We start from the raw sequence: 27713 nt of genomic DNA, 5'->3' as shown, positions 1-27713 counted from the left end.
AGCACCCATTCTGATTCAGGCTGGTGCCGGTGCTAAGTTGCTTCAGTCATGTCTGACTCTCTGTGACCCCCAAGGACTGTAGTCTCCCAGGCTCCACTGTCCATGGGACTCTCAAGGCAAGAATAATGGAATGTGTTGCCATGCCCTCCTCAAGATCTTCCCGACCCAGGGATTGAACCCACGTCTCTTAAGTCTCCTGCATTGGCAGGCGGGTTCTTTACACTACCACCACCTGGAAAGCTCCTAACTCAGGCTGCCTCGGGTGAAAACCTTCCATTATATAAGCTGTGACCTTAAAATCTTTGTATCTTATGTCTCAGTTTCGTCATTGGTAAAATGGGGGCGGGGTGGGGGGAGGAGCGGGTAGAATCTGACTGATGGGTTGCTATGAGAATTTTAAAATTTCATATGAAGTACTTTGAATAATACCTTACACATTTGTTATTAACTAAATATAAATGAATGGGCTTTAATATTTTTACAACCTCTTGAATTATCTCCTCTGCAAAAGTAAACAAATACAGTTTCTCCTACTGTTTGGCTTTATATTCATAATCACTTTCCTCTATACACTTCCCAATATGCATATGTCCTTTCCTAAAGAACTTTGCAAGACAAGCAGGAACAAGTCAAATGATATTTATTAAAGTAAGTAGGTCTTTAGTATTATTCTTTTAAAGCACAGGCTCAATCACTTCAATAAGTTATTGTTATAAAAAAGGAGGAAGTGAACAGTACCAGATTGAAAGCAATTTAAGTGACATAATACTAGATGCAATATGTGCTCCTGAATTAGATACTAAATTACACAAATTTGCTATAATGCACATCTGTTACAATTAATAGTTTGAATATGGTTTAGTTAATAATTGTATACATGTACATCTAAACATCTTATAAGTACCTACTTCAACTTAACATGTCAAAACCATAATTATATTCAAACTTAAAACTACTGGGGTACTGATATTATAGTTACTCACTGACATACTGAATCATATGCTATAGGATGGTATATGCTCAGTTGTTTCAGTCACGTCCGACTCTGTGCGACCTCCTCTGTCCATGAGATTCTCCAGGCAAGAAGACTAAAGTGGATTGCCACGTCCTCCTCCAGGGGATATTCCCAATCCCTAACTACAGGATGGTATAGTATGGCATAATTACAGCATGATAGAATACGGTTATTTGTGTGGCATGCTATGGTAATACAGTATGTTATCACAGAGTGAAGTAGATGATTAAGCCTTTACCTAATAGAGAAATGTATTTATATATTGATATGCTTATAAGGTCAATAAAGCAGAAATAAACCTTATAAGCATAGTTGATTGACTATGCCAAAGCCTTTGACTGTGTGGATGATAATAAACTGTGGAAAATTCTGAAAGAGATGCGAATACCAGACCACCTGACCTGCCTCTTGAGAAACCTATATGCAGGTCAGGAAGCAACAGTTAGAACTAGACATGGAACAATAGACTGGTTCCAAATAGGAAAAGGAGTACGTCAAGGCTGTATATTGTCACCCTGCTTATTTAACCTCTATACAGAGTACATCATGAGAAACGCTGGGCTGGAAGAAGCACAAGCTGGAATCAAGATTGCCAGGAGAAATATCAATAACCTCAGATGTGCAGATGACACCACCCTTATGGCAGAAAGTGAAGAGGAACTCAAAAGCCTCTTGATGAAAGTGAAAGAGGAGAGTGAAAATGTTGGCCTAAAGCTCAACATTCAGAAAACGAAGATCATGGCATCTGGTCCCATTACTTCATGGGAAATAGACGGGGAAACAGTGTCAGACTTCATTTTGGGGGACTCCAAAATCACTGCAGATGGTGATTGCAGCCATGAAATTAAAAGACGCATACTCCTTGGAAGGAAAGTTGTGACCAACCTAGATAGCATATTCAAAAGCAGAGACATTACTTTGCCAACAAAGATCCATCTAGTCAAGGCTATGGTTTTTCCAGTGGTCATGTATGGATGTGAGAGTTGGACTGTGAAGAAAGCTGAGCACTGAAGAATTGATGCTTTTGAACTGTGGTGTTGGAGAAGACTCTTAAGAGTCCCTTGGACTGCAAGGAGATCCAATCAGTCCATCCTAAAGGAGATCAGTCCTGGGTGTTCCTTGGAAGGACTGATGCTAAAGCTGAAACTCCAATACTTTGGCCACCTTATGCGAAGAGTTGACTCATTGGAAAAGACCCTGATGTGGGGAGGGATTGGGGGTGGGAGGAGAAGGGGACAACAGAGGCTGAGATGGCTGGATGGCGTCACCGATTCGATGGACATGAGTTTCAGTAAACTCTGGGAGTTGGTGATGGACAGGGAGGCCTGGCGTGCTGCGATTCATGGGGTTGCAAAAGAGTTGGACATGACTGAGTGACTGAACTGGAACTGGATGCTTATAAGGTATATCTATTAATATATATTTTCATATATAAAGTATCACCATGAATTTATAATATTATTTTCAAGGGCACCTGTTTAATATACCTAAAAACATTATAAAACTATGATTTATCATTTAAATAAATAATTTCATACATCTAAATTATTACTATCAATGTCACTTCAAAATCATCTCAGAACAATAAAAGAAATTCTATATTCAAAACTTACTTCTTAACTAAAAGAGTATTATTTTATTAACAGACAATTCTGAATGTCTTTTGGTTATCTTTAAAACTCAAATCCACTCTCAGAAGAATAAAGTTGACATCTTTAAGGACAATCAAAAGGATTTTGTTTGCTTTTTTACAATCTATAAAATTTTTTTAAATTCTCAATAATATCCAAGCAAAATTATGTCTGTTAAATTATATCTCAAAAGTTATTTGACAATTTGAATGGGACATGATTCAATTCAAAATTTACTGAATTTTTGTCCAAGTTTCCAGGGGATTTAAAAAAAAAAGACATGACTAAAGAAAGCCCTTTCCTTGAAAAATTCTATACTCTTATACTCAGAAATATAAATACCAATATGACTACAGAAAATGGTAGGTTTAGGAAGATTTCATTTAAAAGGACCAAAAAAATGAACTTCAAAAGTACTGGGACTCTCACAGAGCAAAATAATAACATCCCTGATATTCAGTAGTCAGAAAATCACATCAAAGGTGCCTCCTAATCACCTCCCACATGCATCCTCTCCTGCTTTCTTGGCTGGGCTCCCACTACGTCTCATCTGGCCATCACAGCCTCCAGCCTAGTCTCCTTGCAGGAGGCTCCCCCTGCAAATCATGCTCCACACCATACTACTGCTGTTATAAGTGGCAGCTTTAGTTATGACACTGCAACTTTCAAACACCTTTAATAAAATTTTTGAATTGACTTGCATTAAATAAAGCACAAACTGCTCAGCCTTCTGTTCAAGGCCCTTCCCTCTCAGCCTCTGCCCACCCTTCCACATTCACCCCCAGGCACTGCTCTCCTCAACACCATGCTCCACTCATCCCAGACCATGTGTTCTTTCTCTTTCTGCTTGAAATGCCCCTCCTGGCCTTTTTACCAGGTCAGCCTGACTCACCCGTCAACTGTAAACATCACAATTTCTCACATACTCTTTTGAATAAACTATTTGTGCTTCCATCAATATTTTCATAGACTTTTATAATGTGAAAGTGAAAGTTTCTCGGTCATGTCCAACTCTTTATGACCCCATGGACTGTAGCCTGCCAGACTCCTCTGCCCATGGGATTCTGCAGGCAAAAATACTGGCGTGGATTGCCATGCCCTTCTCCAGAGGATCTTCCCAAGCCAGGGATTGAACTCAGGTCTCCCTCATTGTAGGTGGATTCTTTACCATCTGAGCTACCAGGGAAGCCCCGTAACAGGCTCTCTCAGCTGTCTGGTAATTAACTATCTGTCTCTGTACCTCTAAGCTCCCAAAAGTAGTACAATCCTATCTTTTTTCATCTTTTTTTCAGACCTTTGCAGTCATCACAATGTATAGAACATAAGTGGCAATTAATAAATACATAATAAAGGAAAGGAGGAGGAGGTGTTTTAAATGGGTTTGGAGACAAATGAAGTCATAATAAATGTAAGCAGGATGTAAATGGGGTACAATGGACACTATTGTAGTTAATGAGTAAAAGCCACATGGTTATATTTGAGAAAGATGCATTCAACCACAGAGTAGAAGAAGGACTGGAAAGAGGCAAGAGAGGAAGTGTGAAAATTAGTTAGCTATTATTATAATTAAGACAGAAAACAAACAAAAAACTTGAACTCAGCAATGTCAACAGAAATACAAAAAAAATAGCAGAGATGACACTATCCTTGGAGTTGAAGCACCACACTATGTTGCAGTTATTTTTCTGTAAATAAACTATTGATGCTTCTTATTAAATTTTAATGTAAATTTATCTGACTCCTCTATCTCATCATTTTCCCTCTAGTTTTATTTTTGGGCTAGTGCAAAGATTTGAATTTGGTTGGCAGAAACCAGTCCTTTAATTTTTGCCTAGAAAGTTGATATTTCATGAAAAGTCAAAATATTTATTTACAATGACAGCTCTTCCCACAATCAACTATGTGACTTACCTGGAACTATAAAATGTAACATAGCTCGAAGTGCTTCCAGCTGCACGGATAATGATGTCTCATGACTTTTCATGACTGTTATTATTTTGGGAACCACTGCTGCCATTGTATCCAGGGAAGTGCTACTGGAGATATAATATTGAAATGCTTATTAAAAGTCCAACCTGATTCCAATACAAACACCAATTTGAAACAAGTACAAGAAAACAGAACTATTTTATCAGAAAAGGCTATGTGAACTCAGTGATATGAGCAAACACAATTTAAATTCTTATTTGGTTAAACTTTGACCCCAAGAAGTTACATTCACAGTAAATTGGAAGTCTTTTACTTAGTTTCCCGGAACTAACAACCTCCTTTTGATCTGTACAGGGTCACTGGCAACAACTCCTGGAAAGAAGGTATTATTTGCATTTTCTAGGTAAAGAATTTAGGCTGATAGAGGTTAAACATCAAGGTCCTTTCACTGGAACATGACAGAGCCAGGGCTGGAATGCAAACTCTGACCGCCAAGTCCAGAGAGCTGTTTACAGCATAACCACCTGCCTGTTCCTGATTAACACCACTGGACTTCTTGTATGGTAGTCTTAATTAGTTTTATTTGCACTAAAGTTTCTCTAAGGCATTTTAGCTATTATTTAACATACACACAAATGTATGTTAATCAAAACATAAATGTAGATGTCAGTAGGTCCTACCAAATTTAATAGAGGCAACCCTTGCTTTTACATAGTACCATACTGACTAAAACTTCTGCATATCGGATCTGGGTCCTCACTTTGCATGGGTCTATGAGAGGATGAGATGGCTGTATGGCATCACTGACTCGATGGACGTGAGTCTCAGTGAACTCTGGGAGTTGGTGATGGACAAGGAGGCCTGGCGTGCTGTGATTCATGGGGTCACAGAGTCGGACACGACTGAGCGACTGATCTGATCTGATCTGATCTGATCTGATGGTTACTGACATATAGTCCCTCTTTACCATCTTAAAGTCCCAGTTTAAACACATCCCCTCTTTGTAGCCTCTCTCCTTTGGTCACCCTAGCTTGATTCACCAATACCCTATGATCTTACACATCTCTGTCATTGAATTATCACACTGTATTGTAAATATCTGCTTAAAAATGAGATTTTTAGGGGCAGACACGTTGTCATAGTCAATTCTGAATCCCTAGAACTAGAAATTCATGCATTTTACATATGAGGAAACAGCCAGAAAGATTAATTGCCCAGAATCTACAACATCTTAAACTGTCCATTATTCCACTGTATTTTTCCCTCCTTAAGAAGGTTCACACACTGACAGGACCATAAACAATCACAATTTAACATAAACTTTTAATTTAAATGTCAAGAACAACATTTTAAAAAGAGAGAGATTGTTTAAAGTTATGATATATAAACATAAATAGATAAGCTGGACTTATTAAATTATATTAAATTATTACATTTACATTACATTAAAAACAATGTATTTTTACATTAAAAACAATGTAATGCCGTTCATTCTAAGTCTGTAAACACGTTACATACAGTTTATCATGCTACATGCATTTCACTTAGTCATATTTGAAAGTGAAAGTGTGAGTCATTCAGTCATTTCTGACTCTCTGAGACCGCAGGCTCCTCTGTCCATGGAACTCTCCAGGCAAGAATACTGGAGTAGGTAGCCACTCCCTTCTCCAGAAGATCTTCCCAGTCCAGGGATCAAACCCGGGTCTCCTGCCTAGGAGGCAGATTTTTTTACCATCTGAGCCAACAGGGAAGCCCTATTAATATTTAATACCTGTTAGTAAAAACAGTTATGTTTTACTGGGGGCTTAAAACACACCAGTCATTTTCCTAAGTCTTTTGTTCAAACTTATTTAATCCTTACATTATAAGCCAAAAATTTATGAATTTGTTATTATTATTCCTCATCACCAATGAGGATTCTGAAGTTTAGAGATCAAATAGTTGACTCAAATTAGTGGGAAAACCAGGACTCAAAATCAGTTTTTACTGCAACATCTGTGCCATTTGACACAGGACAGTTTTTTAATGCTCTTTTTCTGTTTGAAATGTATTTAGACTATGTCAAAGTTAGCTTGCATTCTTTGACCTAATAAAGTACAAAAATGTGCTGAGCACATCCTTCAGGAGGAGATAACCCTCTGTATTTTTTTTTAATTTAATTTAATTTAATTTTTTAACTTTACAATATTGTATTGGTTTTGCCATATATCAAAATAAATCCGCCACAGGTATACATGTGTTCCCCATCCTGAACCCTTCTCCCTCTTCCCTCCCCATACCATCCCTCTGGGTCGTTCCAGTGCACCAGGCCAAGCATCCAGTATCGTGCATCGAACCTGGACTGGCGACTCATTTCATATATGATATTATACATGTTCCTCTGTATTAACTCAGTTTTAGCCTTTTAAACAAATTTTAGATAGATTTCACTCCCCTTCCCTCCCCACCCTGCCACTACTTGCCATTCTACCCCAAACCTGCATTATCCATTCCCAGATAAATGAGACAGTCTCTCTGTGCCACAAACTAGACATATAATCTTAACATCTCTATGCTTGAACTAAAAGTGATAAAATGCTTCCCCAGGTAAGGAATGAGAGCAGGAAGAAAAGACAAAGCTAATTCTAATGAATGAATTTTGATAAATATTAGTTGTGAGAAAGCAACAATTAGAAGCCATATCCTAATTTTACATGTTATATCTTCCACATAACAAAATTTTAAAAACTGTTTAAGGTTATGTGCTATATAAGCACCATTTTTCAAAACACAGTCAATACCAATCATAAAGCACAAAAGCAAATTTTCAACATATTTCTATATATAAATAAAATAAGTCTATGTATTACTGACATGAGATTATGTTGCAAAATGTTTCCATCTTCAAATGCCTTTTCTTTTTATTCTTACAATTATGCTCAAAATATTGATATTATACCTGGTCCAATATTATATATTCTACATAAATTCATAAATATTTATTACCTTTCTTCGAAAAGATGATTTAGCATTTTACAGCCACTTTCAGCCACTTCAGGAGAATGCATATGCTTCTGCATTAACTCCAATACATTCAGATATATTCCTTTTGACAACAGGATCTTTCTAAAATTAACTACAAGATTTTTTAAATGTTACTTGAATAAATGAAAGGACATTTTCATAATCTTGCAATAAGACAAATACTATTAAAGATAATCAAAGTTCATCAGAATGTATATACAACTATATATTAATTTATATTTCAGTGACAACTTAAATCGGAGAAGGCGATGGCATCCCACTCCAGTACTCTTGCCTGGAAAATCCCATGGACGGAGGAGCCTGGTAGGCTGCAGTCCATGGGGTCGCTAAGAGTCGGACACTACTGAGCGACTTCATTTTCACTTTTCATTTTCATGCATTGGAGAAGGAAATGGCAACCCACTCCAGGGTTCTTGCCTGGAGAATCCCAGGGACAGCGGAGCCTGGTGGGCTGCTGTCCATGGGGTCACACAGAGTCGGACATGACTGAAGTGACTTAGCAGTAGCAGACAACTTAAATATCATTAATTTTTTTCTTTAAAATATATACTATTTCCAATGTTTTCATATTTATTAACCATTTGAGGTTTTAGTGTGAAAGTTTCATTCACAGAGAAAACTAGGGGAATGCGATTACCATTCTTGTGAAAAGAATATTTTTGAAGAAACACATTTTTACATAATGCCCTCCAACATAAGAATGAAAACTAAATTTCATTCTAATTATAAAGCAACTTCACAAAATAACTGAACTGATGTAGAGAAGAGGCTCACTGGTGACCTGGGAATAAGTTATAGATGAGTGAAGATCCTATCAGCTCTTAAGGGATGGAGGAAGTAAGACTGAAACCAGGTTGGGTTGCCCTCAGCCTTCTCCACTTACTCCAGTGGACCATGCAAACATTATCATTTCTATCTGTGCTATGATACACAAAGTTATGAAAAGCACTAATAAAAAACATATAAAACATAACTATATATTTTCACAAAATAATAACAAAGCTTAAGAAACAGACTGCTTTACAATTGACTTCACAGTATGTGTGGAAAATGATTATGAAATAATTTTCCTCTTCATAATAAACTTTCTTCAGTAAATGCAAATCCAGGGTCTTGAAAGTTTCCATAATACCTTAAAGTTTCCATATAAATACCATTTATCTTGAAGCCTCTATATAAATATCAATTCCAACATTATAAACTATATTTTAATATTGAAGGTGGGAGGAATGAAACTGAGAGAGCTTTAAATACTATTTTTTTTAAATTAGTTATGCATATGAAATTGAGAATAAAAGAAAAGATCAGACAAAACTTGTAAGTAGAAGTAATATATGTATTCTAAATTACTGACAAAATCTGAAAACTCATACTTTTTCAAAATCTAAAAAATCATCAAAATATGGTAAGAAGTTGGTTATTCAAGTGTTGATGAGGAAGTAGATAAAAGGTAATGAAAAATGGTACAGTTGCTATGGAAAACAGTATAGAGATTCCTTAAAAAACTATGAACAGAACTACCACATAATCCAGGTATCCCACATCTGGATATTTATATTTTAAAAAACATGAAAATACCACTAATTTGAAAAGATATATGTACCCCTATGTTCTTCATAGTATTATTTATAATATCCAAGATACAGAAACAACCTAAGTGCCCATTAGCCAATGAATGCATAAAGAAGGTATGACATACATATATGGTGCAATACTACTCAATCACGAAAAAAGATGAAACCGTGTCATTTGCACCAACATGGATGGACCCTGATGGTATTATGCTAAATGAAATCAGTCAGATGATGAAAGATAAAGACTGTATGATTTCACTCACACGTAGAATATAAAAAACAAAATAAATGAACAAACCAACCAAAAACACTGTGGCAGTTACCAGAGGGGAAAGGGGTAGAGGTGGGTGAAGTGTGTAAAGGGGATGAACAGTATGGTGATAAATGGAAACTAAATTTTTGGTAGTGAGCACACTGCAGTGTATATATAAGTAGAAATAAAATGTTGTACACATAAAACTTAGTATAAACAAATGCTAGTCCAATAAAAAAATTTTACTGATTTTTAATTAATCAATTAAAAAAAGAATAATTTGATTATTTTGCTCAGTCAAATCAAAAGCTTTAACAGCTCCTCCTAAAATGGCTAAATTCTAACTAAGGAAATAATTTACATCATAGGAGTTATTCTAGATCAGCAGTTCCCACACTTCAGAGTACACAAGAATTCTCTCAGGGACTTGTTAAAACAGATTGCTGAGTTTCAACTACACAGTTTATGATGCACTGGGTCTGTATGGGGCCCTAGAACTTACATTTTTTAAAAGTCCCCAAATGATGCTGCTGGTCCAGAGACCACACTTTAACAATCACTGTCTTGGACATGAACTCAATTTGAGATTTGAAAAGAACAGAAATTTCCTCATACAGTACACCTTGGAGAAAAAATTACAGCATGGAGTCACTTTAGAGTTTATAGAGTTTACATCTCATTAACCAGCTCTCTACACAATACCCATGACCTCTTCTACACCATTTTAGCAATAAATTATCTGTTATAAAAGACCAATAACAAAAAGCAACTTCCTTCAGGCCTTCACTTCAACAGTTACCTTGTTTCCTCACTGCATAGTCACAATTTCATCACCACTGAACACTAACATGTATACTTTTTCTTTGCTTCATATTTTTTTTTTGGCTTCACATTCTTTGTAATACAGTCAAGGTTCACATATCATATATATCAATTAGCCTTTTTACTTATCTTTCCCACTAGAGTAAAAGCTTCATGAACCTGGGATTTCTATTTATCTGATGTAGCTCAGGTGTCTAAGGCTCAATAAATACTAATTTTATTAACTAATCAATTAAATGAATAAAATGTCACACAAGATGTTTGAACCTTGACCTGGGAACCACCATGACAAAACCCAGTTTTGTTGACCACCAAACCAATTATTTCCCTATAAAACTATATCCAGCCCTTCCTATGCAATGTTCCCAAGTGTCTTTCAATGGAGACTGGTGAATGAGCTGCTTAAGTTCTTACTATTCTCATAAGGCAGAACTCCAAGGACTATGCAAAGGGATCCGAGGAAAGTTAACATGGCTGGGAACCAAGAACAAAGAAGTATGAAGTCAGAAAGACCAGATAATTGAGTCTGAACAAAGAAATCAAGGTTAATTTCAAATGTAACCAATCCTGAGGCACCATAGTAAGAATCAACCCTTGATCAGGGAGTGATCAAGATTGCACAGAAGATTCTTCTCAGGGAAAACCCTGAACTCACTTCCTCCCATGAGCACACCAAAATTATAACTACTTACAGTGCAACAATCTATGAAAATTATCTGAAAACTAGCAGAAAAGATATTCCACAAGTAAAGATATAAAGAAGGAACTACATGAGATGACAGGAAGGATGGGGAATGTGATACAGTGAACACCCACACTACCAAATAAGCAACCAATAAACAAGAGGATAATCAAAGAGGTTATTTACAGAAGTTCTCCCTATGAATCAAGGGGTCCAAGCACCTCATTAATCCCTCAAACCTGGAGGTACTGGGCTTGAGCCCCTAGAACATTTGGCTTTAAAATCCAGCAGGGCTTGCACAACGAGAGAGCAAGAGGGCTATAGGAATCAGAGACTTCACTCTTAAAGAGCCCATGAAAAGTCTCATACACTTGGAAACCTAGCATGCAATAGGTTTAGAAGAGTCTGGATCAGACCCACTTGCTATCTTGGAGAGTCTCTCAGGGAGACAGAAGGCAACTGGGACCCCCTTGGGAGAGTCACTCCAGAAGATGCCGCTGACAGCCATTTGATGTAGCATATTTTACCACGAGGACATTGGTACCGGCAAGTGCCATTTTTGGGTTCTGCATCTATCCAAGCATCAGCTGTGCTTACCAGCAGGTAGGCACCAGAACTGAAAATCCCCAGGGCCCATAGTCAGCTGCCCTGGGACTCCCAGGCTCACAGCCAGCTAACCAGGGACCTTACGCTACCAAGCAGCATGTTAACTCCAGCTCCAAAACCCTGTGTCTGCAGTTAACTGCTCCAAGACCTCCCAGACCTTAAGTCAGCCATGCCAAGACACAGCTCCACTTACCCGTGGGATGGAACCAGTTCCAGAAACCCCTAGTCTGTGCAGTCAGCCATACTACGACCCTGTCTTGAGCACCAACGACCAGCAGCCTCTACACAAGGAGGTCTCGGCAGCTAACCCACCAGAAATGGGCCCCACCTACACAGCACCACAACATTCAGTGGCCCACTCAGACCATGCAGAGGGCACCACTAGATCATACAGCTCTGTTAACCAGAAAGGAGTGTACTATAAGGACACTCCTGTAAGATTAGGAAACATAATCAATCTAACTCAATATACAAACAAAAACAAAGAATTATGCAAAATGAGGCAACACAGGAATATGCTCCAAATGAAGGAACAAGATAAAATCTCAGAAGAAGAATTAGCCAAATGGAGATAAGCAATCTACCGACATCAGCTCAAGGTAATGATCATAAAGATCCTCAACAAACTCAGGAGAAGAATGATGAATATAGTGAGTTTATCAAAAAGCTAGAAAATATAAAGAAGAATGAAACAGAGTTGAAACAGGATACAAAAACCAAAATTAAAATTATATACAAAAATCAACAGTAGATTAAATGATATAGAGGAATAGATCAGTGAACTAGAAAACAGTGTGATGAAAATCACACAAGCTGAACAAACAGAGGAAAAGAAATTTTAAAATATGAGAACTCCCAGACAACATCAAGCATACTAACATTTTCATATAGAGATCCAAAAAGGAAAAGAGAGAGAGAGAATGGTAGACAAATTATTTGAAGTGATAATAGCTGAAAAATTCCCTAAACTTGGAAAGGAATAGATATCCAGGTCCAAGAAGTACAAAGTCTCAAACAAGATCAATAAAGAGAGGTCCATAAAAAGACACATTGTAATTAAAATGACAAAACTTGAAGACTAAGAGAGAATATTAAAGCAAAAAAGAAGCAATAGTTATATACAAAGGTATTCCCATAAGTCTGTCAGCTGACTTTTCCATATTAAATTTTGCAGAATACCAGGGAATAGTGGGATCCATTCAAAATGCTGAAAGGAAAAAATAGTCTATCCAGTAAGGTTATCATTCATCTGAAGGAGGGATAAGAGTTTTTACAGACAAGCAAAACCTAAAAAGAGTTCTGCACCATTAAACTAGCTATTAAAAAAATGTTGGAGAGACTTCTCTAAGTGGAAAAAAAGAAGCCCACAACTAGAAAACAAAATTTATGAAAGGAAAAGATCATTGGTAGAAGCAAATGAGAGTAGCAGATCACCCACTTAACAAACTAGTAGGAATAGTAAAATTATCAATGTCTACCGTAAGTATACATAGAGATAAAACAAAAAGATGCAAAATATGATGTAAAAAACATTAAATGAGACAGTAGCAAAATTTGACTCAGTTGTATTAAGGTGGATGAACCTAGAGCCTGTTTTACAGAGTGAAAAACAAATATATACTATCACATATATATGGAATCTATAAAAACATTATTGATGAACCTATCTGCAGAGCAGGAATAGAGATGGAGCTGTAGAGAACAAATTTGTGGACATGGAGAGGAAGGTGAGGGAACAAACTGAAAAAGTAGCATTGACATATATACACTGCTGCTGCTGCTAAGTTGCTTCAGTCATGTCCAACTCTGTGCGACCCCGTAGACAACAGCCCACTAGGCTCTTCTGTCCCTGGGATTCTCCAGGCAAGAATACTGGAGTGGGTTGCCATTTCCTTCTCCGATGCATTACTATGTGCAAAACAGATACCTAGTGGGAAGCTGCTATAAACACAGGGAGCTCAGCTTGGTGCTCTGTGACAACCTAGAGCGGTGGGATGGTGGGGGTGAGAGGAGGCTCAGGGAGGGGATATATGTATGCTTATAGCTGACTCATGCTATAGCACAGCAGAAACCAGCACAAAATTGTAAAGAAATTATCCACCAATTAAAAATAAACAATAAATTACAATCAAAACCATAGAAATATAAAGAATCATAAGAGATTACTACAATTACATGACTATAAAATGGACAACCTAGAAGAAAAGGACAAATTCCTAGAAATATATAATCTCCCAAGACTGAAGCAGAAAGAAATAGAAAATACAAACAGACTGATTGCCAGTAATGAAACTGAATCAGTAAACAAAAAAAAAAGTAAACAAAAGAAAAAAAAACTCTCAGCAAACAAAAGTCCAGCACCAGTGAGCTTCATAGATGAATTGTACCAAACACTTAAAGAATAGTAAATGCCCCTACTTCTCAAACTATTCTAAAAACTGAAGGGAAAGGAATGCTTGCAAACCCATTCTGCAAGGTCAGCATCACCCTGACACAAAACCAAAGATATCACACAGAAAAAAGAAAATTACAGCCCAATATCACTGATGAGCATAGATGCAGAAATCCTCAACAAAATATTAGCAAACCAAATTCAACAATACATTAAGGGAATCATACAACATGATTCATCCCATGGGTGCAAAGATGGCTGAATATTTACAAATCTGTCAATGTGAAACACCACACTAACAAACTGAAGAAGAAAAACAGCATATGATAATACTAAGAGGCAAAAACAAGTTTTGATAAAATTTAATATCAATTTATGATAAAAACTCTGCACAAAATGAGTTTAGAGGGAGGATATCTCAACATAATAAAGGCCTTATATGAAAAACCTATAGCCAATATCATACTCAATCAGGAAAGCTGAAAACATTTCCTCTAAGGTCAGGAAAAAGACAAGGATGCTCACTCACTTCATTTCTATTCAACACAGTATTAGAAGTACCAGCCACAAAAGACAGAAATACAGGGAATCAAAATGGGAGGGGACTGAAACTGTTTGCAGATGACACGATATATATAAAGAAAATTCTAAAGATGCCACCAAAAATACTAGAACTAATAAATGAACTCAGTAAAGCTGCAGATGCAAAATTAATATACAGAAATATGCTATGTTTCTGTATACTAAGAATGAACAGTCAGAAAGGGAAATTAAGACAACAATTCCATATACAACTGTATTAGATAGAATAAATCTAACTAAGGATGTAAAAGACCTATACTCAAAAAACTATAGACACTGGTGAAAGAAAATGAAGATGACACAAACAAATGAAAAGCTATACTGTGTTCATGAATTGGAAGATTTAATACTGCTAAACCAACCAAATTATCCTAGGCAATCTACAGATTCAGTGCAATCGCTATCAAAACATCAATGGCATTTTTCACAGAACTAGAACAAACCATTCTAAAATTTGTATGAAAACACAAAATACCACAAATAGCCAAAATCTTGAAAAAGAACAAAACTGAAGGCAGCATGCACCCTGATTTCAAACTATACTACAAAGCTACAGGAATCAATACAATACGATACTGGCCAAAAAAAAAAAAAAAACAGATACATAAATCAATGGAACAGTTTAGAGAGCCCAGAAATGAAAACTTAGATGTTCATTTAATCTCCAACAAAGTATGCAAAAATATACAATGGGGAAGACAGCTTATTCCATAAATGGTGTTAGGAAAACTGCACAACTACATACAAAAGAATCAAACTAGATTTCTTTTCACATGATATACAAAAATAAACTCAAAACAGATTAAAGAATTAAATGAAAACCTGAAATCATAAAACTCCAAAAATAAAAGAAGCAGTGTGCTCTTTGACAATGATCTTAGCAATATTTTTTTTTTCAATCTATCTCCTCAGGCAAGGGAATGAAAAGTAAAAATGAATAAATGGAACTACATCAAACTAAAAACCTTTTTCCCAATAAAGGAAACCATCAACAAAATGAAATGACCACATACTGAATGGAAGAAGATATGTGTAAATGATATATCTAATAAGGGGTTCATATTCAAAATATACAAAGAATTCATAAAATTCAAGATCAGAAAAACAACATAGTTAAATTGTGGGCAGAAGACCCTATAAACATTTTTCAAAGAAGACTTGGGGATGGCCAACACACACATGAAAAGATATTCAACATTACTAATCATCAAGGAAATACATATCTAACCCATAAAAATTTATCACCTCCCAATTGTCAGAATGGCTGTCATCAAAAAAAAGCACAAATAACAAATGTTGGCAAGGATGTACAGAAAAAGGAATCCTCATGAACGGTTGGTAGAAATCCAAATTGGTGCAAGCATTATGGAAAATAGTATGGACACAGTTCAAAAAACAGAACTACTGTATGATCCAATGATTCCACTCCTGGATATTTACCGAAGAAAACAAAAACACTAATTCAAAAAGATATATGGTCATACTAAGTGAAGTAAGCCAGACAAAGAAAGACAAATATGATATTATTTATGTAAGGAATCTAAAAAAGTGAAACAAATGAACTTATTTTCAAAACAGAAACAAACTCACAGACATAGAAAACAAACTTATGGTTACCACAGGGTGGGGAAGAGATAAATTAGGAGTTGGGGTCTAAAATATACATACTACTATATATAAAATAGATAACCAACAAGGACCTACTATATAGCACAGGGAACTATGCTCAATATTGTATAATAACCTATAATGGAAGAGACCGTAAAAAGAAAACATATATATATGTGTGTGTGTATGTATGTGTATATATATATATATATATAAATATATATATGTAAGTATAATTGAATCACTTTGCTGTATACCTGACACTAACACATTATAACTCAAATATATTTCAATAAAAATTGTTTTAAAAAAGAAATAAGGTATATAGACCTATATGTTCATTGTAGCATTATTCGCAGTAACCAAAATACATAAGCAACCTAAATGCTCATTGATAGATGCATAAATAAAGAAGATGTGAATATTACTGAGCCATGAAAAAAAATAAAATCTTGCCACTTGCTGCTGCCTGACAGACCTTATGCTAAGGTGAAAGGGAGTTATGCTAAGTGAAATAATTCAGACAGAGAAAAACACTGTATAATTTTACTCCTATGGGGAACCTAAAAAGCAAAAGAACTGAACAAACAAAACAGAAACATGCTCATAGTACAGTGAACAAACTGGTGGCTGCCAGAGCAGAGGACAGTGGGGGATAAGTGAAATAGGGGAAGGAACTTAAGAGGTACAGACTCCCCATTACAACATAAAGAAGTCATAGGGATGAAAGTGCAGCATGGAAATATAATCTTAATAATGTACTATTTTTTGTATGATGATAGATGATAACTAGACTTATCATGATGACCATTTTGTAATGTACAGAAATATCAAAGCACTGTATTGTGAACCTAGAAATTATAGGGTGCTACAGGTCTGATGTTGGGAGGGATTGGGGGCAGGAGGAAGAGGGGACAAAAGAGGTTGAGATGGCTGGATGGCATCACCGACTCAATGGACGTGAGTCTGAGTGAACTCCGGGAGTTGGTGATGGACGGGGAGGCCTTGCGTGCTGCGATTCATGGGGTCGCAAAGAGTCGGACATGACTGAGCGACTGAACTGAACTGAACAGGTCACTTATATTTCAAGAACAGACTAATAGAAAAAGAGATCATATTTGTGGTTACCAAAAGAAGGGTGTACTGAATGAAGGTGGTAAGAAGGTACAAACTCCCATCTATAAGATAGATACTAGGGCTGCAAAGTACAACATACTTAATATGTTATACTGTTGTATGTTATATATGAAAACTGTTAAGAGAGTAAATCCTAATCCTCATCACAAGTAAAACATTTTTTTGTTTTTCTTTCACTTTGCATCTATATGATATGACGGATCTTCACTAAACTTACTGGACTAATCATTTCCTGAGGTAAGTAATTCAAATCATTGTGCTGTACAGCTTAAACTTATTTTGTGATCCCATGAACTGTAGCCTACCAGGCTCCTCGGTCAATGGGATTTTCCAGGCATGAATACTCGAGTGGGTTGCCATTGCCTTCTCCAGCGTATCTTCCCAACCCAGGGATTGAACCAGGGTCTCTCGCATTGTAGGCAGATGCTTTACTTTCTGAGCTACCAGGGATGACCTCATACAACACTTTACATCAATTATACTACAATGAAAATTGAAGAAAAAAGAACAAAAAATTTTTTTAAGTAAAAACTGTACATCTTCTAAGTAAAATACCACTGTTTTGCATGAAGCACATGGAGCAGGACAAGCTTTCATCCGGGGACATATCAATGGTACCAGCTAATCAGAGCATGTGATGTCTACCTGGTCACTATAGGCTCCTTATGAATTGAACTACCAGTATAAAAAAAGGGATTAAGCTCACAGCTGATGCGATTGATCCATTTACCAAGAAGAGAGAGGTTGCTACTACACAGTGGCTACAGGAAGCCTGTCTGAGATCTAAAGTAATCTTGAGGAGCCTCTTGATACCTCCATCCGCAACAGTAAAAGTGAACTGAAAATTATAGCAACCGACACAGTACTATATATAAAATAGATAACCAACAAGAACCTTCTATACAGCACAGGGAACTATACTCAATAATTTGTATAATATGTTGCATTTCTATCTCACTATAATGGAAAATTATTTCAATTCCTAAAAGATGATGCTGTGAAAGTGCTGCACTCAATATGCCAGCAAATGTGGAAAACTCAGCAGTGGCCACAGGACTAGAAAAGGTCAGTTTTCATTCCAATCCCCAATTGCACTAATCTCACATGCTAGCAAAATAATGCTCAAAATTGTCCAAGCCAGACTTCAGCTGTACGTGACCTGTGAACTTCCAAACATTCAAGCTTGTTTTAGAAAAGGCAGAAGAACCAGAGATCAAAGTGCCAACATCTGTTCGATCATCGAAAAAGCAAGAGAGTTCCAGAAAAACATCTATTTCTACTTTATTGACTATGCCAAAGCCTTTGACTGTGTGGATCACCACAATCTGTGAAATATTCTTAAAGAGATGGGAATACCAGACCACCTGACCTGCCTCTTGAGAAACCTATATGCAGGTCAGGAAGCAACAGTTAGAACTGGACATGGAACAACAGACTGGTTCCAAATAGGAAAAGGAGTACATCAAGGCTGTATATTGTCACCCTGCTGAGTTAACTTATATGCAGAATACATCATGAGAAACGCTGGGCTGGATGAAGCACAAGCTGGAATCAAGATTGCTGGGAGAAATATCAATAACTTCAGATATGCAAATGACACCACCTTTATGGCAGAAACCCAAGAAGAACTAAGCCTCTTGATGAAAGTGAAAGAGGAGAGCAAAAAAGTTGGCTTAAAATTCAACATTCAGAAAACGAAGATCATGGCATCTAGTCCCATCATTTTTAATGGCAAATCAATGGGGAAGCAGTGGAAACAGTGAGAGACTTTATTTTTTTGAGCTCCAAACTCATTGCAGATGGTGACTGCAGCCATAAAATTAAAAGACGCTTGCTCCTTGGAGGAAAAGATATGACCAACCTAGAGAGCATATTAAAAAGCAGAGACATTACTTTGCCAATAAACGTCCATCTAGTCAAGGTTATGGTTTTTCCAGTAGTCATGTATGGATTTGAGAGTTGGACTATAAAGAAAGGTGAGAAGAATTGATGTTTTGAACTGTGGTGTTGGAGAAGACTCTTGAGAGTCCCCTGGACTGCAAGGAGATCAAACCAGAGCATCCTTAAGGAAATCAGTCATGAATATGGAAGGACTGATGAAGCTGATTGAAGCTGAAGCTCCAATACTTTGGCCACCTGATGTGAAGAACTGACTCATCTGAAAACACCATGATGCTGGGAAAGATTGAAGGTGGGAGGAGAAGGGGACGACAGAGGATGAGATGGTTGGATGGCATCATTGACTCAATAGACGTTAGTTTGAATAAACTCCGGGAGCTGGTGATAGACAGGGAAGCCTGGCATGCTGTATTCCATGGGGTCGCAAACAGTCAGACACGACTGAGCAATTGAACTAACTGAACTGATGCATATATGTATGTATAAAAGGCTTTCCACGTGTCAGTAGTGGTAAAGAACCTGCCTGCCAACGCCGAATTCATAAGAGACATGGGTTCAATCCCCAGGTCAGGAAGATCCCCTGGATGAGGATATGGCAACCCACTCCAGTATTTTTGCCTAGAGAATCCCATGGACAGAGGAGTCTGGCAGGCTACAGTCCATAAGGTCACACAGAGTCAGACACAACTGATGCGACATAGCATACAGCATATGTATGTCCAACTGTGCTATATACCTGAAACTAACACAACATTGCAAATCACCTATACTTCAATAAAAACAAAAACAAAGAAAAAAAAGCACAGCAACCAGAAAAGGCAGTATGACTGAGGACTTTGATCTTTCATGGGTGAAGGTTTGGGTCACTCCAGAACCAGGAGCCACGCAAGTTCCAGTTGAGGACAAGGGAAACATGGAATGAGGAGATGAAGACAGAAACTATAGATACTAACTTTATATATATACACACACCAGCTGTCACCTGGTGACCAATTACAGAAATGAGTACTGTAGTAGCTTTGGCTAGTCTCTCCATGACTGTTACATGTATGTGTCTATTTGTATAAAATAGTCCTTCTTTAAAAAAAAAAAAAAAGCAGAAGTTTAAATCTCACAAAATCATGGTTGTTTTGTTGACATATCAAATGTTTCCATGGAGTTAAGAACCACAGCACCAGCACAATGTGTTTTGTACATGGTAAAGGTTTGTCTACTCTCCGCTGCTGCTAAGTCACTTCAGTCATGTCCGACTCTCTGAGACCCCACAGACGGCAGCCCACCAGACTCTGCCGTCCCTGGGATTCTCCAGGCAAGAACTCTGGAGTGGGTTGCTATTTCCTTCTTCAATGCATGAAAGTGAAAAGTGTCGCTCAGTCATGTCCGACTCCTCGCGACCCCAGGGACTGCAGCCTACCGGGCTCTTCCATCGTGGGATTTTCCAGGCAAGAATACTGGAGTGGGGTGCCACTGCCTTCTCTGGCTGTCTCCTCTCTAAGGTGCCTCAACAAAAGCAGAAAAGTCCAGTGTTCATTTTCAAGAGTGAGACCCTACACACAGCCCCACAACCCAGGCCTCTGCACAGCAGAGGAAGGGAGATTCAAGAAGAGCAGCTCCCCTTTCTGCCACTTCCACTGACTCATTATCCTTTGAGAGCAACCCCGATCAATCTCTCAGGGCTTGGCCAGCCCAAGCCTTTTATGATGGCCTTTTCAGTGCCATCAGAGATGAAGTGAGAAAGAATGAAAACAAAGAAGTGATTTTCCTCTTGATCTGACTTAAATAACCGTGTACGGAAACATGCATGAGGAGGCTTTTTTCACTCTACTCGGGTTCTCTACTAAAAGCTGATGCTAACACTGGTCTTTTTTTTCAAGCTTTCAGTGTTCTTCTGTATTTTTTCCCTTCAAGAATATCCTTCAAGAGCTGCCAAGTCCTAATGCTTTTATGATTAGTTTTCTCCCAAGATTTTCTGGCCATATTTCCTATTTATTAGGGCTGAGCCCTAATAAGAGCAGCCTGAGCCTCAATTCTAAACCTCAAGAGTTCTTCCAAAGGTATAACAGCTATTTTTGTCTCCTAAATAATGGAAAGCTGTAAGATTTACATGTAAAGGACTATTTTTTTTAATTTTTATAATGGACAATTTTAGAATATTTTATAATGGTGACTCTCTCTCTATCCACTGCATTCCTAAGAAAAAAACACAGGAACAGTGTATAAAGACAACTGGGGCGGAAAAGTGACCATTTGGCTACTGTTACAAATATTCAAAACAAGACCACTGGACACAAGCTAAAAGTCCATGCATAAGAAACTGGAACATAAATGAGGACATAGGTGTGCATTGGGAAACTACACAACCATCAAAAATGGTAATGTGGGAATTTATATTAGCAACATAAAAAAAAGAAATGTAAAATTTGGTTATAAAAGATTATAATAGCATTCCATTTCTCCAAAAAACATAAAATGTATTGTATATGTCATGTGTAAGTACATACACAGAAATCCAGAAGAAAAGCATCAAAATCTTATTTTCTTCCTTCTCTTTTTACCTATTTGTCAATATATCTATATGTCAGATATATATATTTACATATTTTAAGTTTTTACAATTATCACTTTTATAATTTTAAAAATACCACAAAACATGTTTCAGTATACTAAAAAATATGGTGTACCTCTTACCATTTTGTTCTAACAGAGTTGACAAAGCATTTGCAGATGCCTGGAAGACTTCTTTTGATGAAGAGTGCATCAGCATGGACAGCATCACTTCCCTGTGAGCTGGGAACCTTGCACAAATTCAATCACAACATTAATAGTAATCGCTTTAATAATTAACTCAAATATTCACTTACTGTTATCTAATCTAACAACCAATAAGGGCAGATAAACAGTGTTTTATGCCACCTCTACTCACAGGAGAGCAGTGTTCTATTTACATTATATTCAAATACATTAACTACTAATAAAGTAGTATTTCTGTTTCTTCAAAGTAGATAAGCAGTAGAAGGAGAAAGTAGAAGACTCAGTAAATATATAAATAGGTGCTAAGAGTAAAAAGATTAAGTGAGAAAAAGGAGATGATGTAAGCAAGAAAGGAAAAATTAAGAATCATAAAGAAGTAGAGTGAAAATTTTTAATTTAGAGCTTAAATATGTTTTAATGATGTATTTATTTTAACAATCTCCTGTGAGTTTTTTTTTTTATTTTTTTTTTTTCTTTTAATATGTTTTACTGAACATAATTCTTTTTTTTTTTTTTTTTCTTTAAATTAAAAAAATCACATGCTCCCCATCCTGAACCCTCCTCCCTCCCAACCTCCCCATACCATCCCCTGGGCCTTCCCAGCGCACCAGCCCCAAGCATCCAGCATCGCACTGAACCTGGACTGGCATCTCGTTTCATACATGACACTTCACATGCTTCAATGACATTCTCCCAAATCTTCCCACCCTCTCCCACAGAGTCCATAAGACTGTTCTATACATCAGTGTCTCTTTTGCTGTCTCGTACACAGGGTTATCGTTACCATCTTTCTAAATTCCATATACATGCGTTAGTATACTGTATTTATGTTTTTCCTTCTGACTTACTTCACTCTGTATAATAGTCTCCAGTTTCATCCACCTCATTAGAACTGATTCAAATGCATTCTTTTTAATGGCTGAGTAATACCACCAAACCAGCTCTACAACAAATACTAAAGGATATTCTCTAGACAGGAAACACAAAAATGGTGTATAAATTCAACCCCAAACAATAAAGTAAATGGCAACGGATCATACTTATCAGTAATTACCTTAAACGTAAATGGGTTGAATGCCCCAACCAAAAGACAAAGACTGGCTGAATGGATACAAAAACAAGACCCCTATATATGTTGTCTACAGGAGACCCACCTCAAAACAGGGGACACATACAGACTGAAAGTGAAGGGCTGGAAAAAGATTTTCCATGCAAATAGGGACCAAAAGAAAGCAGGAGTAGCAATACTCATATCAGATAAAATAGACTTTAAAACAAAGGCTGTGAAAAGAGACAAAGAAGGTCACTACATAATGATCAAAGGATCAATCCAAGAAGAAGATATAACAATTATAAATATATATGCACCCAACACGGGAGCACCGCAGTATGTAAGACAAATGCTAACAAGTATGAAAGGAGAAATTAACAATAACACAATAATAGTGGGAGACTTTAATACCCCACTCACACCTATGGATAGATCAACTAAACAGAAAATTAATAAGGAAACACAAACTTTAAACGATACAATAGACCAGTTAGACCTAATTGATATCTATAGGACATTTCATCCCAAAACAATGAATTTCACCTTTTTCTCAAGCGCACATGGAACCTTCTCCAGGATAGATCACATCCTGGGCCATAAAGCTAGCCTTGGTAAATTCAAAAAAATAGAAATCATTCCAAGCATCTTTTCTGACCACAATGCAGTAAGATTAGATCTCAATTACAGGAGAAAAACTATTAAAAATTCCAACATATGGAGGCTGAACAACACGCTGCTGAATAACAAACAAATCACAGAAGAAATCAAAAAGAAATCAAAATTTGCATAGAAACGAATGAAAATGAAAACACAACAACCCAAAAACCTGTGGGACACAGTAAAAGCAGTCCTAAGGGGAAAGTTCATAGCAATACAGGCACACCTCAAGAAACAAGAAAAAGTCAAATAAATAACCTAACTGTACACCTAAAGCAACTAGAAAAGGAAGAAATGAAGAACCCCAGGGTTAGTAGAAGGAAAGAAATCTTAAAAATTAGAGCAGAAATAAATGCAAAAGAAACAAAAGAGACCATAGCAAAAATCAACAAAGCCAAAAGCTGGTTCTTTGAAAGGATAAATAAAATTGACAAACCATTAGCCAGACTCATCAAGAAACAAAGGAGAAAAATCAAATCAATAAAATTAGAAATGACAGTGGAGAGATCACAACAGACAACATAGAAATACAAAGGATCATAAGAGACTATTATCAACAATTATATGCCAATAAAATGGACAACGAGGAAGAAATGGACAAATTCTTAGAAAAGTACAACTTTCCAAAACTCGACCAGGAAGAAATAGAAAACCTTAACAGACTCCTGTGAGTTTTAAAGGATTAGTATCTATGAATTGAAATTTTTATAAATTGCAGCATGAACCAATCTTAACTTCTTTAAAAGATTGCTCAAAGCATATTAGAAGGCTGGTTTAACACATATTTTTCAAAATTTACAGTTTCCATTCAAACTAGAGACATTTAAATAAATAGAATCTGTCATTAACTGTCTTCTAATTTCCAGTTGATCACTATGGAAATGAGGGCATCCCTGATAGCTCAGTTGATAAAGAATCTGCCTGCAATGCAGGAGACCCTGGTTCAATTCCTGGGTCGGGAAGATGCCTGGAGAAAGGATAGGCTACCCACTCCAGTATTCTTGGGCTTCCCTTGTGGCTCAGCTGGTAAAGAATCTGCCTGCAGTGTGGGAGACCTGGGTTCAATCCCTGGGTTGGGAAGATTCCCTGGAGAAGGGAAAGGCTACCCACTCCAGTATTCTGGACTTGACAATTCCACAGACTGTATAGTCCAGGGGGTTACAAAGAGTTGGACACGACTGAGAGATTTTCACTTCACGTCACTATGGAAACAGGCTGTCAGAATTTGAGGTGCAGAATAATACTATTCAAATTTCCAAGGTAAGGCATTCAAAATTTAAAATTGAGAGGCTATGCAGAGCCAACAGTACAAACATAAGCAGTTGCTCATGGACATGAAACAAATCAGACATACAGAACTCCTGTTTGCAATGTGCATCTTTGTCTGGTCTTATGATGTTTAAATGGAGCTCCCATAGAAAGCATCCTCAAGAGCTGACAGTTATACAAATAACCCTTTCAAGAGAAGACAGGTTAATACCACCACATAAAGTGGGGAGTCACTAAAGGAGGCTTCTAACCACATCTAATTACTGATACTGACAACATCCTGGCTAGTAACCACAATAGAAAAGGTCACAGACAGCTCTGCAATTTCTGTCAGTTGAGAATAATTAGTACTTATAAATTATTAGCCAGAAAACTGAAAGGTTCTTTCTTGATGATTTATAAGTTACTGAACGACTCTTGATTCTAAATCTCTCCATAATAACTCTCACACAAAGAGAGTTTTACTAACTATTGAAGACAATGGGCATCAAAATATTATATATTCACAAGTATTTTATGGCAACACTTAATATAAATACCTATATCAAAAATATTTCAAACAATAAAAATTTCAGTGAATTGATTAAAAATATGACTAAAATTTTCTATCATATAAAATCAAAACTACTCACTGGCCATCTTCATCTCCAATCTTCTCGTGTAAACTGTTTTGATACATAAGGAGATTATTCAGGGCCCAACAGGCAGCCTCCTGGATTCAGGAAGGAAAAAAAGAAACCTGTCAAAAAATAAACTATTGAACAAAAAATTTTGAAGGACTATAAAATTTATGACAGAGTCTAACCTGCACATGCTTGTTCTTTCTATGCCAAGTTAATGCTTTGTAACAGGCTTCCAGCCAAAACAATTTATCTTCTTCATCATCGTCATTCTCCTGATTCTCATTCTTTTCCTCTAAGTCTTGATTTAAGAAAATGGTCTCAGCTTTGGAAAAATGTAAACATATAACTTATGTATACTTTCAAGTGACCAACTCTTAAGACCATTATTTTCAAACATCAACAGAGCACTGGTTAATTAAAAGACCTCTTTAATATATTACACACTTTATCATTTTGCTATTCCATGTAGATAAGTCAGATGAGGGAGAGGGTACCAAACAAAACTAATAGGCTAGAGGAAGATTAATTAAGAAAATGAACTGCTGATAATAAAGCTAAATCAAGGATGTATTCACTGATATCTGAATTGGGATATTTATCACAACTTTATTTATTTATTTTTTCTCAGTTTCTTTTTTTTTAATTTAATTTAATTTTATTTTTTAACTTTACAATATTGTATTGGTTTTGCCATATATCAAAATGAATCCGCCACAGGTATACATGTGTTCCCCATCCTGAACCCTCCTCCCTCCTCCCTCCCCATACCATCCCTCTTATCACAACTTTAATTCCCTTGAAAGTATCCTCCATGAGAAAATGTGTCACAGTAGGAAAAGAAAAAGCATTAAGGGTTCCTTCTCTATATAAAACTTTCTTGTTATAATGTTAACATTCAGGATCAAACGCGCCTGAAAGAATTTCCTTGTTAGTGAAGTTACTTACTGAGGAGTGCTAAGCAGCTGAGTGCTGCGATTTGTAATACTGCATTCTCTGAATACTGCTGCACAGCTTTCACCACAAACTCATGCACCTCATTTAATACCAGGATATTAAAAAAGTTACCTAAAAGTTAAGTGATATATTAGCAGAATTCTCATCCATGGAACTTATATTACCTTTAATTATGTAACAGTATTTAAATCAACATATTTGAGTAGTGATAACTATTCTTAATTACATTAAAACATATTTACTGTAATTAAAATCACTTAATGATTACATAAAGAACTAAAAACATTTCATGCACACATTCAACTATCTTGCTTAGACAACAGAAATGACTGGGCCAAAAAAAAACTGTTATATAACTTGCGTTGTTTGATTCTGTCTCATGTCTTGTTGCTGTTGTTTATTTGCAAAGTCTTGTCCGACTCTTTTGTGACCCCACGGACAGTAGCCCGCCAGACTCCTGTCCACAGGATTTCCTACATGATAATACTGGAGCGGGTTGCCATTTCCTTCTCCAGGGGACCTTTCCAACCCAGGGATAGAACCCATGTCTACTGCATTGGCAGGTGAATTCTCTACCATGGAGCCACCAGGGAAGTCCCCCTCTTGTCATCATATAAAAACCACGAGGTGGAGACTTCCCTGGTGGTCCAGTGGTTGAGAATCTGCCTTGCAGTGTGGGAAAGGGTTTGATTCCAGGTTAGGGAACTACAGTCGAATATGCCACAGAGCAACTGAACTGGAGCACCGCAACTACTGAGCCCATGTGCCCAACTAGAGTCTTTGCACCACAGTGAAAAACGCCTCGTGATTCAGTGAAGATCCCTCAGGACACAACTAAGGCCCAACACAGTCAAATAACTAAATATTTTTATACATGGCACTACAATATTCAGTGTACAAAACAGCTTAATTTTCCTGTCTTCTAAAAGATAAGGAAAAAACCTCCTTGTCATTAAATGCTTTTACTATAACTCACTAACAATTACCACATTTCCTTGTAGGAATAAGAATGAAACTTCTAATTAGCTATATGTGTAATTAGATAATCCCTAAGATACACAGCCAGAATTGGAAAAGATCCTATACCATTAAAAGCCTAAAGCCCACACTAAATATTAATCAAAGTTGCAAAATCAAAAAGCAGATTAGTGTAACTCTTCTGTATCAGCATCTTTCTATGTTCATACCTCTTCCACATTCATCCATTAAGCTGACATAATCCCCAGTCCTTAGTCTCTAGTTTTGAAAAGTCAT

The 27713-nt window shown here is 36.8% G+C and overlaps 1 protein-coding gene across 3 annotated transcripts in view; it reads right to left on the bottom strand.

Annotated features, from left to right (window-relative positions):
* The window catches only part of LRRK2 (leucine rich repeat kinase 2), a 210429-nt gene that overhangs the window by 161275 nt on the left and 21441 nt on the right, over positions 1-27713 (bottom strand). The window contains exons 8-14 of one of the 3 annotated variants that reach the window (XM_070370619.1): positions 26451-26570; positions 25688-25827; positions 25515-25594; positions 21843-21949; positions 9929-10048; positions 7561-7690; positions 4558-4679 (exon numbers count right to left, since the gene is read on the bottom strand). In XM_070370619.1, the coding sequence (XP_070226720.1) occupies positions 4558-4679; positions 7561-7690; positions 9929-10048; positions 21843-21949; positions 25515-25594; positions 25688-25827; positions 26451-26570 (819 nt within the window). Of the gene's footprint in view, positions 1-4557; positions 4683-7560; positions 7691-9928; positions 10049-21842; positions 21950-25514; positions 25595-25687; positions 25828-26450; positions 26571-27713 lie in introns of all 3 variants that reach the window. The other 2 variants (XM_070370618.1, XM_070370620.1) reach the window with 2 other exon arrangements.

Source organism: Bos mutus, chromosome 5 (assembly GCF_027580195.1).
Source record: "Bos mutus isolate GX-2022 chromosome 5, NWIPB_WYAK_1.1, whole genome shotgun sequence".
NCBI lineage: Eukaryota > Metazoa > Chordata > Mammalia > Artiodactyla > Bovidae > Bos > Bos mutus.
The sequence above is the reverse complement of the archived record's forward strand: the minus strand, read 5'-3'. Positions and strand labels throughout refer to the sequence as shown.